At 48.0% G+C, this 17702-nt stretch overlaps 6 protein-coding genes across 6 annotated transcripts; 3 read left to right on the forward strand and 3 right to left on the reverse strand.

The window, feature by feature from the left end:
* Positions 1-799: 799 nt before the first annotated feature.
* Positions 800-2658, reverse strand: RhiXN_03851 (Ish1 domain protein; the record flags this gene model as incomplete). The annotated part of the gene is made up of 8 exons (XM_043323668.1): positions 800-913; positions 965-1123; positions 1185-1514; positions 1568-1714; positions 1767-1905; positions 1959-2270; positions 2321-2534; positions 2589-2658. 8 exons carry the CDS (start codon positions 2656-2658, stop codon positions 800-802), a joined length of 1485 nt encoding a protein of 494 aa, XP_043176087.1.
* A 296-nt stretch (positions 2659-2954) lies between these two features.
* RhiXN_03852 (acyl-CoA dehydrogenase) lies at positions 2955-4648 on the forward strand (the record flags this gene model as incomplete). Its single annotated transcript, XM_043323669.1, has 8 exons — positions 2955-3025; positions 3076-3161; positions 3209-3309; positions 3366-3572; positions 3672-4025; positions 4083-4297; positions 4349-4508; positions 4559-4648. 8 exons carry the CDS (start codon positions 2955-2957, stop codon positions 4646-4648), a joined length of 1284 nt encoding a protein of 427 aa, XP_043176088.1.
* Positions 4649-4866: 218 nt separating this feature from the next.
* On the reverse strand, positions 4867-9876 carry RhiXN_03853 (gamma-glutamyltranspeptidase; the record flags this gene model as incomplete). Its single annotated transcript, XM_043323670.1, has 22 exons — positions 4867-5015; positions 5090-5285; positions 5347-5414; positions 5472-5742; positions 5799-5861; positions 5925-6003; positions 6056-6198; positions 6261-6557; positions 6612-6642; positions 6701-6961; positions 7011-7042; positions 7094-7128; positions 7193-7451; positions 7516-7572; positions 7633-7836; positions 7889-8231; positions 8284-8477; positions 8531-8880; positions 8936-9142; positions 9190-9607; positions 9657-9672; positions 9725-9876. 22 exons carry the CDS (start codon positions 9874-9876, stop codon positions 4867-4869), a joined length of 3825 nt encoding a protein of 1274 aa, XP_043176089.1.
* A 377-nt stretch (positions 9877-10253) lies between these two features.
* RhiXN_03854 (eukaryotic translation initiation factor 3 subunit 7) lies at positions 10254-12322 on the forward strand (the record flags this gene model as incomplete). Its single annotated transcript, XM_043323671.1, has 8 exons — positions 10254-10357; positions 10407-10791; positions 10841-10956; positions 11008-11140; positions 11190-11340; positions 11399-11930; positions 11987-12179; positions 12230-12322. 8 exons carry the CDS (start codon positions 10254-10256, stop codon positions 12320-12322), a joined length of 1707 nt encoding a protein of 568 aa, XP_043176090.1.
* A 50-nt stretch (positions 12323-12372) lies between these two features.
* RhiXN_03855 (CUE domain protein) lies at positions 12373-13554 on the reverse strand (the record flags this gene model as incomplete). The annotated part of the gene is made up of 5 exons (XM_043323672.1): positions 12373-12421; positions 12479-12939; positions 12998-13216; positions 13272-13394; positions 13456-13554. The coding sequence occupies 5 exons, from the start codon at positions 13552-13554 to the stop codon at positions 12373-12375; spliced, it is 951 nt and encodes a 316-aa protein (XP_043176091.1).
* A 518-nt stretch (positions 13555-14072) lies between these two features.
* On the forward strand, positions 14073-17547 carry RhiXN_03856 (major facilitator superfamily transporter; the record flags this gene model as incomplete). Its single annotated transcript, XM_043323673.1, has 15 exons — positions 14073-14107; positions 14160-14416; positions 14469-14865; positions 15139-15265; positions 15514-15673; positions 15728-15800; positions 15868-16133; positions 16184-16195; positions 16252-16406; positions 16460-16712; positions 16766-17064; positions 17115-17139; positions 17193-17255; positions 17309-17437; positions 17492-17547. The coding sequence occupies 15 exons, from the start codon at positions 14073-14075 to the stop codon at positions 17545-17547; spliced, it is 2307 nt and encodes a 768-aa protein (XP_043176092.1).
* Positions 17548-17702: the final 155 nt, after the last annotated feature.

Consider the following 17702-nt stretch of genomic DNA (forward strand, 5'->3'; position numbering starts at 1 on the left):
ACATATATAGATGAAATGCATGTAGATTTGTTGCTATTATAACTTGGTAGAATCTTGCCGCCGTCCTTTGCGCATAGTGAGTTAATCTACGTGCTGCGGAGCGAGTTTATTACATCACATACGCATGGTTTCGCAACCGGATTACAACGATGTTTTCACGATAACGTGCTCCGTTTTGTTCAGTAGTACTCCACCTGGCATGCCCGCCAGCCCCGAGGCGACCGTTCGGCCTGCAAGGCCGCTGAGCCGTGTCAACGTTAATGAGGTGTAAATGACTTGCCTCATTGACAAGCCGGAAGCGTATTGTGGCTGCGCACAGACAATATCAGCCAGGTTGACTGAATACTCCGTAGCTGCCAAGTCTTACTCTATCACTGAGGTTACTTGCTATCCTAAAGTCCACGCCTGTCTTTATAGTTACCTTACTGGGAACTAATTTGGATATCATGCAGGGCCCCATTCAACTGGTTCCAGACTCAAGCAATACAGTCATTGAAGGAGAAATCTTGGTGTTCATCACTTGTAATTACGCCCTTGGCTTGCATCCAGTTACAGGGATTCCACCAGTTTTATCATCGACTCGATATAACAATACCCATGACGTCAAAATGACCCAGCTCTTCCTTCATTCGAATGTCATATCAACACACAGTTGCGATTAAAGACGTCAAGGGTACATTGAATCGCAAACTAATCATTATAATACATCAAGAAAATACACAATTGTCGTTCGTTTGAGAGTCATAACAACACCTCCTCGTTCTTGTTTATTCTCTTCGATATTTTGAATGCATATAATTTAGAGCTCGGCCTTGGCGCTGGCGGTCTTCTTTCCGGCTTCGGCGGACAAACTCTGAGCGGCAAAGTGTGCTTGGTCGGCCTTTTCGTTGGCGTATTGCCCGGCCTCGCTAGCCTTTAAGAACGATTAGTAACTTTTGTGGGTGTAATAAGGACAACGGCCTACCTTGCGCTGAGCAGCTTGCTTGTGTCCACCAAGTATGTTCAAGACGGCGGCCAACTTTGCCTCGGTCCAGTTGACTCCGTCGTTGACAGTGTTCTTGATGCCACTCAGGAAGTTTTCAACAGCATTGGTGGTTTGCACCCAGCGGATACGAGTCTCGTGCTGAAAAAAAAAACCCTCTCAGTCAAAACGTCGAACTACCTTGCGCTTGGTTGATGCTCACAAGAAGTCCGGGGCGTGTGGCCGGAATCTGAGATTCGTCGACACCATGGGCACGGAGGTAAGCACGGAGGCGAGCATCGGGCCATGTCAAGTAATCGGCAGTCTTGTGGTGTGCATCGCTGTACTTGCGGTTCATGAGATCGACCAGTTCGTCGCGCTTGGCCTGAGCGTCAGAGCGCATGTATCCATTGTCAATTAGCCATTGACGTAGTTCCGATTCGGTCCAGCCGTCCCAGGCGGTGCCCTTGGCGGAGAGGTAGTTGTCCCGGACGAGTTTCTGGAGCTTCTCTCGCTTGATTTTAGCATCCGACTTGATGATGTTGTGTTGAACCTAGATAGTAGTGTTAATTTGGGAGTGACAACATGGGGTTGGGTGATACACACCAGCCAGTCACGGAGTTGGTTGTCGGACCAGGTGCTGTAGACAGTGTCGGTAGTACCATAGTAGTATCGCTGGAGCTGCTCGATGAGCTTGTCGCGGTTCTTTTCATAGTCGGACTTGATGATGCCATGATCGACGAGCCATTGGTGCTGAAACCCAAAATCAAGTTCTACACTCGTGGCTCAACACACTAAACCTTACCATGTAAGAAGTACTCCAAGCACTGTAGACAGGGTTTGCAGCGGCAGCGTACGCAGTGCGCATCTGAGCCAAGAGTTGTTCACGAGTGAGCTGAGCTTGGGTCTTCACAACACCTTGTTTCTCGAGATAAGCGCGGAGGCTAAGGAAAGGCGGGTCAATGATGGAAAGTCATGTTCAAACACTCAAACCTACTCGCTATCGGACCAAGTCGAGTAAATGTAGTCCTTGGAGTCTTCGAGAGCCTTGGCAGCACGAGCAGAGCCAGAGGCAGCAGCGGCGCTTGCACTCTGGGATGCGGAAGAAGCGGACTTGGATGCTTGGTAGCCATAGTCGCCATAGACAGCGGTAGAAGCGGTCGCTGAAGCGGCGGCCGAGAGAGAAGACACGGCCGAAGCGTAGGAGCGATAATATTGCTTGGCGCTGACGATGAGCTTCTCCTTGGGGCCCGAAGGAGCGACAACACCGTGATCAACCAAGAACGAGCGCAACTGACTCTCATCCCAACTGCATGACGCGTTAATAACGTGAGTTTTTGCATGTACATCATGACGTACGTGTCAAAAGCCGACTCCTTAAGGTCGGCGAGGGTCTTGGACGCCTGGTTGACGCGTGCCTCTGTCCAAGATTGGGCTGAATTCCAGTTATCCTGGACAAGATCCTTCAGCTGTTTCTGCGTTGCACCTTGGGGAGCCTGGATGTTGTGGTCCTTGAGCCATTGCTCAAGCTGAGCCTGGTTCCACTTGGCATATTCATATGGAGTTTCGGGCTCTGTGCATACCACATGAGACGCGCGCTGTTTCAGTTTGTACCAAAGAGACTTACCAGATGAAAACCACGAAGCAGAGGCAGTAGTCGCAAGTAGCGTAACAGCGAGGACGGACGAGACCTTCATTGTGGGTGGTTGTAAGTGACAGAATACCAACAACCAACTGTGGCTTTTTGTATCTGGGTCTGGCGCAATCTGCTAGTGTGACGCTCGTTCAATGCGTCATGAAGTGACGTCGCCGAGGCAATCACATGCGATTATCAATCACTCGGGGCCCTTCCCTGAATTGACAGTCTCTTGCATAATCATATACTTATGTAACCGGAGCTTTATGCTATCACCTGACGGCGGTTATCACATGCTCCCGATGGGCCGGCTTTAGCACACTTGGTTTTCGACCACCATCCACTTTTTTGTCTACGATGCTCCGTACTCTTAGGTTCTCTCTCCCCGCAACCCGCACATTTGCTGCTGCTCAGACCTCTGCGGCGAGGTGGGTGCCCCTTATGATCTGGACCCGTTCGGTACTAACCTGTTCCCTAGATGCTTCTCAGCATCTTCAGTAACACGATCGGAACTGTCCTCGCTCAATAAATTTACCGAAGAGGAGGAGATGCTGCGAGATGTCGGTATGTAGGCCTATTTTGACGCGTATTCAAAACTAATTGTACTGTAGTCAGCAGGTTTGCGCGCGAGGTAGTTGCTCCGAAGGTCCGAGAGATGGACGAGGCAGAAAAGATGGACCCATCTATCGTCAAAGGCCTGTTCGAAAACGGAGTACGCATGGCTCCAATACAAATGAGATGGACTGCACTGACCACACGTTGCAACAGCTCATGGGCATTGAAACCGATCCAGACCACGGAGGATCAGGGAGCTCATTCACTTCCGCGATCATCGCTATCGAAGAACTGGCCAAGATCGACCCTAGTGTATCGGTCTTGTGTGACGTCCACAATACGCTTGTCAACACTATCTTCCGTACCTATGCCACCAAGGAGCAACAGAGCAAATACCTTCCCCAACTTGCCGAGAAGAAGGTACGTTCCTAATGACATTGGAGCATTGTTTCCCACAAACTAACTTAATTTCACTCGCTTTGTTTCTATTTCACGCTATTTTTCGTAACCGGCTACCAGGTTGGCTCTTTCTGTCTTTCCGAGCCCGCCTCTGGATCCGATGCATTTGCTTTGCAAACTCGCGCTGTGCCCTCCGATGACGGTTCTTATTACACACTCACCGGTTCCAAAATGTGGATTACCAACGCCGCCGAGGCGGAAATCTTCCTTGTTTTTGCGACAGTCGACCCCTCCAAAGGTTACAAAGGCATCACCTGCTTCGTAGTGCCCAAAGAGCTCGGCGTCGAAATCGCGAAAAAGGAACAAAAGCTTGGAATCCGGGCCAGCTCTACATGCGTCCTCAACTTTGATGGTATCAAAGTTCCTGCCGAAAATCTTATTGGTGGACCCGACCAAATCGGAAAGGGCTACAAGGTTTGCGCATATAGCCTTCAAATTGGAGTAAAATCAGCCTGACTTCTGTTATGGTAGATTGCGATCGAGATTCTCAACGAGGGCCGTATCGGTATTGCCGCACAGATGCTTGGGCTCGCCCAAGGTGCATTTGATGCAACCGTACCATACACCTATCAGCGTAAGCAAGGAGGTCAAGCAATTGGCACATATCAGGCAATGGCCCACTCCATGGCGGGCATTGCTACCAAGATCGAAGCCGCAAGGCTTTTGACATACAATGCCGCCAGACTGTGAGTCACTGGTCAGTTTTGGACACAATGTGTATGCTAACGGTTCAGCAGTAAGGAGGAGGGTGCAAACTTCACCAAGGAGGCGGCTATGGCCAAATACTACGCTTCAGTTGTAGCCCAGGAGGCCTCTGGTAGCGCGATCGAGTGGGCTGGCGGTGTTGGGTTTACCCGCGAGACTGGTATCGAAAAGTTCTGGCGAGACTCGAAGATTGTAAGCCGCTTCAGCATAGGCTCTTATTTTGTGCTAACTTCGTGGTCTAGGGTGCTATTTACGAAGGAACGAGCAACATTCAACTCAATACGATCGCCAAGTTCATCCAAAGCAATACTCTTAGTTATATATTTAGATGATTAGTGAACAGTTTTTAATGCGCCTTACAATTGGAGAGTTTGATTCAATAGTCGTTTGTTGGTTTGTGCATGCAATCACGAAAAAGCATGAGCCAAGCATCCGATTCAAAAGACCATGGGTTTGCAAGAAGAGCATTTTTATTGCAAATTCATTTCCTTATCTGTATACAGTGTGTTGATAGGCGAGCACTTGGGACAGTAGCCACCTACAGTTCCGCCTAAATCTGTGCGATGGCATGTCCATCTCCGCGCTGGTCCGATCCAGCCGCCCACACCAATTCCTTCACGGACAGTTTTTGGATGACCTGTCCACGTCCCATCATTGCACGAGAAAATCCGGAAAGTCGATGTGCATCGTGACCCATTTCTGCCATGCAAGAACCGGTGAGTAGTTGTTGTCCACACCATATATGCGCCATGAAATATAATTTCGTTACCTACCTTTGAGCTTTTCGACAGTCTCCACTGGAATTCCATCTTCGAAGTAGACCTCACTATTAATGTCCCCAGCATTGGTCGCGTTAGCGACACTGGCATCTGGACTACCAGCCGAAATGCAGAATCGAGGCGCGTCAAGTGCAGCTTGGGGTGTAAACCCACGAAGAATATTGAGGAGCACTTGGATATGTCCTTGAGGCTATCAAATAAGGTGTATAGTTGTACAGGGAACCATAAAATCATTGATAGCGGCCACTAACCTGCATGAAGCCACCCATCACGCCATAAACCAAGAATAGTTCGTCTCCACGGGTTGCTAAGGCCGGAACTAAATAAAATCAAAGGTTTATTACTAGGCTAATTGTAATCATTGTGTGCTACTCACTAATGGTGTGGTAAGGTCGCTTGCCCCCTGCAAGTTGGTTCGGGTGCCCTTCTTCAAGAACAAAACCGGATCCCCGGTTTTGTAAAGTGAATCCACAACCCTTGGGAATGGCTTCCAGTATCGTATCGGGTAAGAGAGGGCCACGAACGTTGCATGTATTCTTACCTCCGGTGCCAAAGCCAGCATAGTTCGATTGGATATAACTACATCCATTGCCCCATTGGTCAGTAACCGAGAAATATACAGTGTCTGTCGAGGCAGTGGGGTTTCCCTGAATCACCGGGTTAGCTTCGGATAGCGTTTGAGAGTAATAAATCTGTTCTATACATGATAAACATCCGGGATTGATGCATTTGCGTTGAACTTCTCTGCACGCCTTTTAAGGTACTCCTACATCATAAACGAGATTAAGTTATATCAATTATGTAGGCGGTGTCCTCCCATAGTACTCACCTTGCTGAGCATTTCCTCCACAGGAACTTTGGTCACCTTGGGGTCAGACACGTAAAACTGGGTGTCAGCGAAAGCGAGACTTGATAAACATTAGCATCTGCTACGAACTCGCGCGATTCCTAGTGTCTTACCGTAGAGCTTCAATCAGAGCGTGAAGATATTCCACGGAATTATGGTCCATTTCCAGAAGCGGTTTTATTTTTCCAGTTTCCTCTGCGGCCTCTAAAATTCCAAGCGCCATCAGCGCAGTGAGTCCTTGACCATTTGGTGGGCACTATAAATAAAGCCAGATAAATACGCTAGGGGGAGTCTCAAGGGGCAAATATTAATACGTACCTCCCACAAAGTCACTTCTCCGGCGTAAGTGTATTTGATGGGCTCCACAAACTCGGTGTTGTGTTCCGCCAAATCGCTCAGTTCCATAACACCCCCTTTGCTCTTTATCAACTCCACGATAGCCTCGGCGATGCGACCAGTATAAAACCCTCTCTTTCCCTCGCTTACGAGAGTTCTAAACGTCTGTGCGAGATCTGGTAGCCGCATAACTTCGCCAGGTAGGGGAGCACGGCCGTTGATGAGCATACTGTCGGCAGATGGTGACGCAGACTTAATCAAACCCTCGGAGCGTTTCCACTATAATATGTGCAAAAATTCAGCCAAGCCAGTTGTGTCGAATGTCATACTTACACCATTGGCAGTAAGCTCGGATATAGGGACACTATAAGAATACAGCTTGATCAATTCTCGCAAGTTCTTCCGGTGACTAATAAACATACCCCTCTTCTGCTAGACGAATAGCAGGTGTCATGACCTCTTCAAACGAGACTTTCCCACTACCAAACCTAGCCACAGTGTCAACCCATGCAGCCGCAGCGCCTGGGACTGTCACAGAGTTTAGGTCCCTCTCGGTCAGTTGCCTGCCTATAGCACCATTTTTTCGTGCGACGTTAATATTGAGGGCCTTTGGAGAGCGACCAGACCCATTCAGAGCTTGGACAGTTTTCTTTGAAGCATCGTAGAACAAGCAAAAGGCGTCGCTGAAATATCATCAGTAAAGATAAAGGCTCATTAGAGAGTGCCACTAACCCGCCAATTCCACACGATGTTGGCTCAGTAGCCTACCAAATGGTCAATACTCAAGATTTTCATGGGAATAGCTTGATAGTCACATTCAAGGCAGCTGAGACCGCCACAGCAGCATCAGCTAATGAAAGGAAATTGAGCTAGTTGTTAAGTGGTGGACACGATTGAAGACTTGATCGACGTACCTGCATTTCCACCCTTCCTTAGTATTTCCAGTCCAGCTTCAGCAGCCAGAGGTTGGGTACATGAAACAACACCTTTTCTCCCATACACAACTGACCTTCGACTTGGGAACTGTTGGAAGGCAAAGGTAGGATTTTCAACTTTGCCCCAATCAATTTTAACTGCAGACATGGCTGGCTTGTGGTTTACGGGAAACAGACGGTTGATGCTGACTCGAGCTCCATCACACTGGTTATATGCTTCGGGAGCCGTTGCACATGACTGAATGGTGAGTCCCGAATGAAGCCGATAATACCGGCCCATTAGTCAGACAGTTACAGGTTACCAGTATGATGAGTCCCGAGATCCCTTGGCGTGTAGTCGAGAATTCAGTGACATTTTGCTAATAAACACCACATTGATCAAACATTACTCAAGAATACAACTCTCCGATCAGGACAACCTTCGCTATTTGACCCTTTTCTAGGACCTTTGGACCATCCTCAACTAGAGCTGGCAATGCGACAAGCCCGTTCGCGCCTGCGAGAGATGCAACACGACTTGATCTTTGGCCGCCGGTTGAGAATGCTTTCAAACCGGATGCCGTGACCCGTACGTGTACACGGTGAAATTCAGGCCGAGGATCTAACGGCAATGATTCGGTTAGCTATATATTGTATCAGCTACCTGATGCACCACGGTCACGTTCATGGACACACCTCGACTGGAACGCGGGGAAGCTCTGCGGCTTCTGGGGCCCATCCCCCAAGCCGTCTCAGGGCAGGAAGAACGAAAAGGTAAAACGTAACGAGCGCAGATGCGGGGTTCCCAGGAAGGCCAAATACCAGTTTATCTCGCCCACCATTAGTAGCCGGGACACTAGCAAAAGTAGTTGGCTTTCCTGGTTTCATAGCCACTCGACCAAAATGAATAACTCCTTTAAGGTTGCGCTCCAGTAAAGGCTTGAGTAAGTCGGATGCACCCATGCTTGTCCCTCCTGTAGTTACGAGTATATCTGCACGAGATATTCCATCAGACAGAGCACTAATATGGGCATCAATACTGTAGACCATCAGTCTGAGGTGTTAAGTCAAGGTCAGAGAAAGTAACATACTTATCATGGGCAATGCCCATATCAATTACTTCGTATCCCAGTCCCTCGAGAGCCGCTTTGAGGCTTGGACGGTTTGTGTCTACTACACCACTCCATCCCTCGCTTGTTTCTATCTGAGATGATTGCTCTTGCAGATCTACTAGCTCGTTCCCGGTACTCAGCAAAGCGACCACGGGCTTCCGGTATACTTGAACCTGTCGATCGATAGTTGGAATTAGTAACGCATATACCAGCGTGACGAACTTACTTGTTTTCTCCCAACAAATGCCAGTGCTCCAACTTCCCCACCAAGCCCGCTAACAACGTCGCCTGCAGCCAATACTCTGTCGCCGATACGTACGTCAGACCCGGATTTGCGCACGTTTTCACCAACATCAACTTCCGCTAGTAATTCGACCGTTTTTTCTTCCCCTTCTTGCCCTTCTTCAGCAGAGAACTGTGAACCAACCCGTGTATCTTCAACCATAATCACGGCATTGGTTCCTGAAGGAAGAGGGGCACCTGTGTTGATACGATAAACGGAGCCAGTCGGAACCTCCGATCCGAGTTTAAGGGTTGCCGGTGTAAGGACTTTGAAGACACCTTTCTTGTATGGTACTGGTCACAAGAAATAGAATTTATTGATTTTACACGCTAATATTATACCACTCACCTTTTACAGCATAGCCGTCAACGTTTGTGGTGGGACTCGCAGGAAGTTCATGAGGAGCCATAACGTCTTCAGAGAGAACGTGCCCAGCAAGGCGAGAATTCACCTCCAACCCTACGGATTCTAAAGGTTCGGACACCTGGAGAACTAATTTTATTGCTTCATCCATGGAAATCAGGGGATAGGGCGAAACTCTGTTTCTTTGAGAGACTAGTAATACTAAGTGCATGGATTTATTTTATATTACGCACGCGTACCAGGTAAGTCAGGATCATGGGACAATGTCCTGGGGACAGGAATTTGATGCCCATGTTTGTGGTGCTCATGATGATGATGGTGGTGGTGATGGTGACCGTGCGGGTGTAGGTGCGTGCCAGGTGAGGTCCCAGCGGTTCCAGATGTTCTTTCCGGTACGCCTAGTTTTGTATGCACCTGTCCGCTCTCTTTCCCCCCTGTCAGGAGATCTAGTGCGTGCGATACTACCCCACCCTGCAGCAGGGCGGAGAGATTTTCTTTGACAGCTTTAGGACTCCCAGGCAGCGTTGTGATGAGGGTATTCCTAATCGAACCAGCAACTGGGCGCGAGAGAGCCGCCAGGGGTGTGTGCTTAAGGGACTCGCTCATTATCAGGTGGATAAGTCCAGGCGCCGGTCTTTCTATAAGAGGAGCTATGGCCTGTGCAGACATGTTGGCCTTCACCTAGGAATCCATGTATTCTACCTACTTCCGGAGTTAGATCCCTATGATTATATTAAATAGACAGCCAAATGGGTACCAAAGCAGCACTTGTACCTAGGACCGAATCCTGTCCCTCCTGTAGTGATAACCCAGTCATAGAGTGAGCCTATTGTCCAGCCTTTGACTACGCTCTGTATAACCGCTATATTGTCGGGTACAATAACGAGGGTATCGGCTGAGAACTGACAGCCAGAGTTGTAATCCATGAGGAAGTCTTTAATGATTGGACCCGATATATCCTGCTGTGAGTCTTTAGATGCGGTGTCACTGACTAGATTAAAGATAGGTAAGAGGGCGGCACATTAAGAGCTTCCACTATAGCACACCTGTTAATATTGCTACTTTATATGTACTCATTTTCAAGTAAAGATTGTTGTCGATCTCGACTGTGGAAGTTCCGTTGTATTGTAAACAAGGTACTCAGTTTCGAACTATGCTGGTCCCGTTCTTCGAGTTGTGTCCGTCCAGAAGACAAGAGCAATCAATCACCGATTATCACTTCATGCTTGTCTGATCGATTCCCTTGCTGAGCACAGGTCACATGACTCAAAATTTGGTCGGTGCTCCTTCTTTCCACTTTACAATGGCGGATAGCTCGCAGTTGTCATTCGTACTCCCACCTATTCAAGACAACCCAGATGGCTCATGGGGTCCTTCTTCCCTTCATATGCCCGCACAATTCAAGGAGTGAGTTCGACTTGAATTGCCATAGAGAAAAATATTCATGGAGAAATAGTATCCCTTATGCGCCCTTTTCCAAGACCGATAAATTAGGCAAATTTGCAGACTGGACTGAATCGGATGGTCGTGATCGTGCTGGAGCCACCGGAACGCAACAAAGATATGGCAATAGGCGGGACGGCCAGCCTGCTTACGGATCAGGATCTACGAACGCATTTGCTTACATCCACGAACAAGATGAGGCATCATTCTCTCTGGTCGACAACAAGGCTGCAGCCCCTAGGAGGGGTGGTATGCCTTTTGGCCGCGGACGCGGTGGTGCTCGCGGGATGGCCGCACGAACCGGAGTCAACACTCGTACAACAGCACGCGGCGGCGCTGCAGCAACCAGGGGCAATGCTAGGGCACCTGTCCGAAGAGGATGGAAAGAATGGGACAAGGTATGTTTTTATAAATTGCCGGCGAATATGCACTGAGGTGGTTGCCTAGCCTTCGCGTACTCGCGAGTCTTCCGTTCCTATCAACCCAAGCTGGCGAATCCTAGAAGAGATTGATTTCCCGCGTCTCTCCAAATTACGCTTGGAAGTAGACGATCCTGAAACTTTGTACGTCCCAAGAATGAGGATCATAGGAAAGGACTTATTTTTCTCTAATAGAGAGTCTTACGGAAAGATTTTTGCATACGACAAGAGTTACGATCGCATTAACACCAAGAACGAACGGCCATTGCAGATACTTGATCGTATTAAATACAATACTACTACCAGCGACGATCCGGTTATCCAACAGGTAATTATGTGCATTAATGAAATCTGGGTCTGCCCTAACGCATACACAGCATGCCAACAAAGATACTGCGACCATCTATGCAACTGATAGCATTCTCAGCTTATTGATGTGCGCACCGCGCTCTGTTTACCCTTGGGATATCGTTATTGTGCGTGAAGGCAATAAGTTATTCTTGGACAAACGCGATGGTGGTCCATTTGGTACGTTATAAGCAAGAGGTCTCAACACGGCGTGCTTAAAAACCAATCAAATTTCTAGACTTTGTAACCGTCAATGAGAACGCCGCCGATCCACCGACGGATAGCGACAAGGATAGCCTCAACTCCGCTGGCTCCTTGCATCTGGAGGCGACATACATCAATGAGAATTTTGCTTTCCAAACGGTTAACGAATCTTCAGCAATCAGCTTCCCCAAACCTAACCCCTTTTATGGTCCGGACGAAACTGATCCACTTGCATCGTGCGGTTATCGCTACCGGTTATTCGACCTCTCTATTCACGAAGAGGAAGACGTAAAGGTTTTGGTTCGTACGCAGGTGGACGCATTTATTCCCGGAGGAGAGACCAAGCTATCCGCGGGTAAAGGGGATAATGCGGGCTTGGTCACGATCAAGGCCCTCAACGAGTTTGATTCGCGAGCAGAGGGCGCAGGTGGGGCCCCAGATTGGAGGACCAAGTTGGACAGCCAGAGGGGTGCTGTTGTTGCAACTGAGATGAAGAACAATAGCTGCAAGCTTGCCAAATGGGCGGTACAGAGTATCCTTGCTGGTGCTGAAGTAATGAAAATTGGGTGAGTTTATATTTCTGATACTGTACAGGGCAATCCTGAGTAAAATGGACGAATAGCTATGTTTCACGTGCCAACCCACGCGACAACGCCCGTCATGTCATTCTTTCCACAGCGACAATGCGACCAACGGACTTTGCTGGACAACTTAACATCAACCTAGCGAACGGATGGGGAATCGTTCGCACCGTTGCCGATTTGTGTATGAAGCAACCAGACGGCAAATACGTGTTAATCAAGGACCCCAACAAGGTAGGTAGAATCCGATTCTCTGCATTCCGTTGGCTGATCGCTATTTACAGTCCGTCATCCGCCTGTATGCTGTACCTATGGACGCGTTTACAGCTGAAGCTGAAGAGCAACCCATCGAAGAGGAAGCACCTGAAGAAGAGTGATGTATAAGGCGGTCTGTAAAGTCGCACGTATTATTGACGAATCTAGTGATCTATGATGAACCTGTTAACAATATGCTTGCAGCCTGATCTACACTTTGGCTATCAATCATATCTTGTTAATTTTGGTGGCACACAAAACACGCAAAGTTAGCATACCTTCTTTGAAGTGCAGAGATTATCTCCTCTCTACTGGCATGAGGAAACACAGAAGTTAACTCAGCGATCTCAGCCGCGGTCGGAACCCTTCCCCCATCCCTTCTTCCAGTCAGTTCATCAACCCATTCTCTCATGACCGACCCGCTGCTCGAGCCTGTGGCAGCTCTTGCGGTTCCGTTAGCAGTATTTACATCAGTACGGACGTCACTTTCTTCTCTAGGCTCGTTGACTCTTCTCCGGGTCACCACTTGTTCTGTGGAAAAAGGTGGACGTTCGCCTGGGATCGCACGCCTCGGCATGTGAGGAGCGCGAGAGGCCCCCACTAGGGATGAAATTGTCGATACAAACCAAGGAGGAGCCCGGTACGATTTAAGATTAGTAATGTCCGAACGGTATAACGCCCCTGTAGCAATTCCGGTCAGTGTCACCAGCGCACTACCGGGCATGTGCGATATAACCATCTATACTCAGCCAATGGATATGAGCTCTGCACCCAGGCTAGGTGCGATAAAAGCTTACTGGAAATGCGGTCAAATATGTGAATGCCTTGTTGGACATGGTAATCCCAAGTATGCGGAAATTGTATGCTGATGGCACCAGACGTTCGTATTGATAAATTATCGCGAATAAAATCGCAATTGGGCCAGCAGGGATATAGTTGAGCCCGAATCGATGAAGCGCAATCAAGGAGGAAAAGTTGAGCAGCGTTGAGACCAAGGCAGCCGCGATTAGGAAGGACTTTTGCCAAAGTCAATAATGTTTTCCAACTATTAGTTAATACTAGGGTGCTCACAAAATATTTGTGGCTCCCAAACGTCCGTTCGATCCCTACTGCTACATTATAAAGTATTATCTGGCCCAACAAGAGCTCGCTTGAGTTGGTGAATGCAAGCTGGTTTGTTAACAGTCGCCAATACTGGGAGAGGATGCGGTCTTAAGTCCTCGGATGTTAGCTCTATAGAAAGTTGGGAACTTACTTGATGGTCCCGTGATATGTGAGGTGATAGTTGAAGGTGAAAGTAATATCTAACATCGGCCAATCCTATTACGAGGCTTAATGCGCCAGTTGCAATCATCAAGCCTGGCTACCTAAGCATCTCATATGGGTCGCAATTTGACACATTTTGCCTACCTTTTGTAATAGGTGCGTTCTGAAATCCTGACATACCCTATTTAAACGAAAGTAAATCTCCGTTTCGTAGCTGCAGTGCACGATCCAGTTCCAGGTGTTTTAGATGCGATATGCCTGTCAACGTGGCGCCTGGTCGGATTTGATTGTTTGTTGTAGTATCAAACAGATTGTTTACATCGCGTCCCGGCGCTTCCGCAACCACCATTGGTATTCTTCATCTACCAGCATGAAGTATATTGCCTTCCTATAACTAAACTCACTCATCTGACTAGATTTATTAGTGTTGTAAAAGAGATCAACGCGATTAATGCTCGAGAGCTCGACCTTGGCTCACAAAGTGCTTCCTGGCATGACCAATACAAAGGTAGTGCAAACATGAATTAGCCAAACCCACAAACTCATCGGCAATGATGGCACATATTAGATTCGGCATATGTATTCATAGGCGGATTACATGTAGACATGACAGAAGGTGATGTAATTACTATATTCTCGCAGTAAGTACAACTTATTCAAGTGGCAAGCTATTACTTACCAGTTTTTCTCTAGGTACGGCGAGGTTATGGATGTGAACCTACCGCGAGATAAGACAACAGGAAAGCAGCGTGGTTTCGGCTTCCTCATGTATGAAGACCAACGTTCTACTGTTCTCGCGGTCGACAACCTCAATGGTGCACAGGTTTTAGGCCGGACTTTGCGAGTCGATCATGTTCAGAACTACAAGCAACCCAAAGTCAAGGGTGAAGATGGAGAGATGGAGGAAGCTGCTGAGCAAAGTCTAAATGCCAAGCCCCAAATGATTTATGGTGCGTTATCCTACTTCGCTTCTGGCAACCTTATTCACATCGTTGACTGTAGATGATGCTGAGGAGTCGGATGGAGGTTCTGTGTCATCGGCACCTTCGATTGACCCCGAAGATCCTATGGCAAGTTACCTCCTTCAAAAACGGAGAGAGGAAAAGGCTCGCTCGAAGGGAAAGGATAAGGAGAAGTCAAAACGAAAGCGTGATAGGACGAATGAAACTCCAGAGGAACGACGGGCACGAAAAGAACGCAAACGGGCCAAGCGAGAGGCCAAGGAGGGTGTGAAACGTGACCGCGACCAACATACCTCCTCAGATACCAAGCGACGAGACCACTCCAGAGAGCGTCGAGTTTATGAGAAGAGGAACGGCTCCCTGGAACGTGAAGATCGCCATGGGCGTGACCGGTCTGAGTACGACCGTCCACGCCATTCATCCCGATCGCCGAGAAGGTATGTAGAATCTCGCTGGCAATATTTATGCCCTCATAGAATCTTACAAACTCTCGCCTGTACTACTTAGGTAAACCTTTTCTCATAAACATCATGAGCTCGCGCGGTAGTTGGGAACTACTCTAGCTATGTGCACTCAGATATCAACAACGACCTCTACTCTAGGTTGAGGCTTGCTGCAGCCTGTCTGATATTGTCATGGTTTATGCTCCATTTTTATCCAGAATTAATTATGGGTTGATTTGCTTTCTCATTTGGGTGACATGTTAACAGTCTACCAAATTCTCACTTGCAGACCCCTTCGGCAGTCGCCGCGGTTGGAAGATTTGCGTTCCCCCTTAATCGCCTCTGTGATATCCGATCTAATCCACAAATATATGGTCTCACTTTAGCATTGGGGGTGCTTATCGATTTTGTTTGACATATAATCCTACTTGAGGACAGGGGCTGGGCTAGCCATCCCGATTCGCCTTTCTTGGTAAAGCTTCGATCTGACGCCCATAAGAAACTCCGACACCTTATAGGTTACCTCATCTACTAGTACACCTACACTCTAGCTACCCCCTCTAGCTCGATCACACGTACGGATGCAAGGATCCCTTCAGGTGGACATAATCACTAAACCACTACTGTACACGACTTACATAGACATACACAACAATGGAGCAAGCCAGGCGCACTGACGTTGATGAAGAGAACGCACCCCTTCTACCCGCTAGGATCAAGTTCAGTTGGCGCATGCTGATCGTGCTCTTCATATATACCGCCATTGTCAATGGCGCCTCGGAACTCGTGTGGCCGTTTATAAGTGAACATAGTCCCAGCTTCAAATCTCACGCACCTTTTAACATTTGCTCTATAGACCAGTTGATAGTCAACGTTGGGATTGCTCCTGATGAGAAATCAGTTGGATTTTATTCGGGACTCATGGTGGAGTTAGTTCATCCAGCTTTAGGACATTATTGATAAAGTCCCAAAGGAAACGGTCGCATCATTCTTCAGTTTTGCCGCCGTTTTGCCGGGTAGCTTTGCTGCCGACCGCTGGGGCCGCAAAGTAGTGTTATGCAGTACGCTAATAGGAACTTCTATTGGATTGACTTTCTTTGGCACCAGTAAAACTCTGTTTTCCTTGATATTTTTTCGGTGTGTTGGGTATGCTTTGGGGCCCCAACTTGGTTGGGCGACAACCGTTACCATACTGGGCGATGTTTCGGATCCCAGCAACCGTGGAGTGGCATTTTCAGCGGTGAATGCCGCATATCGCGTTGGTAAGAGGCACAATCTGCGAGGGAATCCGACTGACCGCCTGGGTGAATAGGACAACTATTCAGTATGCTGCCTCATCTAGAACTTGTAAATTCAAAGGCAGTACTGAGTTTCCGACAGGCCCGATTTTCGCGAGCATGCTTGCTCACCCAAAGGATCGCTATAAATGGTTCCAATCAGACTTCTGGGATCGTTACCCATATGCTTTATCTTGCTGGGCTGGCGCAGCGACCTGCATTCTCGCCTTGGGTATGACTATATGCTATGTTCCTGAGGTGGGTTTTCAATCATTGCACAGATCAAAAATTAATTTAACCGGCATAACCAGACTGCTCCGAGTATGCTGTATCCGAAATCAGAGGACTTTTCAAGCGAAGCGATACCTCAAAGTATCCATACTAAGTATTCGACGTCTGGACTATCCCCTACACATATTGAAGACGAGACAGCGCCCGCTCGAATGGTCCCTGCAACCATGGAGCCGGTAACTCATGACTTGACTAAACGACCCACAGCAGCAATTTTCACCCCACACGTCGTCCAACTTCTAATCTCGTCGTGGGTTATGTATTTTATGACTAGTGAGTGGATAAAAATTGTTGCCACAATCTTACTGACGTACAACCCGCAACAGTGGGATTCTTTTCGCTCTTCCCCCTATGGGCGTTTACACCTATTTCCAGCGGCGGCCTAGGTGCTTCTGAGATAGCCATCGGCTCTTTTATCTCGGCTCGTGCCATTGCTCAATTCTTGGTGTTAATTCCGTTTGCGTATTTCGAAACGAGGCTAGGAGTTTATCGCTTGTATGCATATAGTCTGGCTGTGTACACCATTTCGGGCGCAATCGGGTTCCCTCTTCTTAATGTGCTCGCACAATCGGATGGTATTGCTTCCTTCAGGTTTAGTCTAGCAATAGCGGTATACTTTATCTTAGTAAGTAGCGTAGACATATGGTGATACGAGTGCTAACGATCGGTCCTTAGGGAGGTGCTGGAAATTACTGCACAAGTGAGTGTGCAGCTATCTTCTCGCCGTGTGCTATCTTAATTTGGTGTCTTTAGCATGTATGGTCATAATGATCAACCAAGCTGCGCCGACTCCGTACGACTTGGCCCAACTTGTTGGTACGCGACCCACCACTTTGTGCTATTTTTGAAAGCACTAACGTCCGAAATAGGCATATCACAATCGGTGCTCATGTTAGGCCAGTGCATGGCCCCTATCATCGTTCTATCAATCTTTGAGTTCTCTATCAAGAGCGGTCTGTTGGGAGGAAATATCATCTGGATATTCTTAGGTAGTTGCTGTAAGTCATCTCAGTCCTCGCTTTACTCTTTTTCCACAACCGACCACTCTATAGCTTTAATTGCATCTGTGCATTCATTTCAACTCAGGGCTCCAGTGTGTGAAGAATAGGTAGAGGTTTAATGTTATTATTGTAGATGTTCATTGTCTCCTGAAAGCGAATATATTTAATAAGTTACAACCCCCCGGTTCAACGTTGGTTTCCTAGAGGGCAGTGGGAACGAAGCAAGAGGTCCTCATGTCGTGGCTTATCAAAATGACCAAGT

This window comes from Rhizoctonia solani, chromosome 1 (genome assembly GCF_016906535.1).
Source record: "Rhizoctonia solani chromosome 1, complete sequence".
Taxonomy (NCBI): Eukaryota; Fungi; Basidiomycota; class Agaricomycetes; order Cantharellales; family Ceratobasidiaceae; genus Rhizoctonia; species Rhizoctonia solani.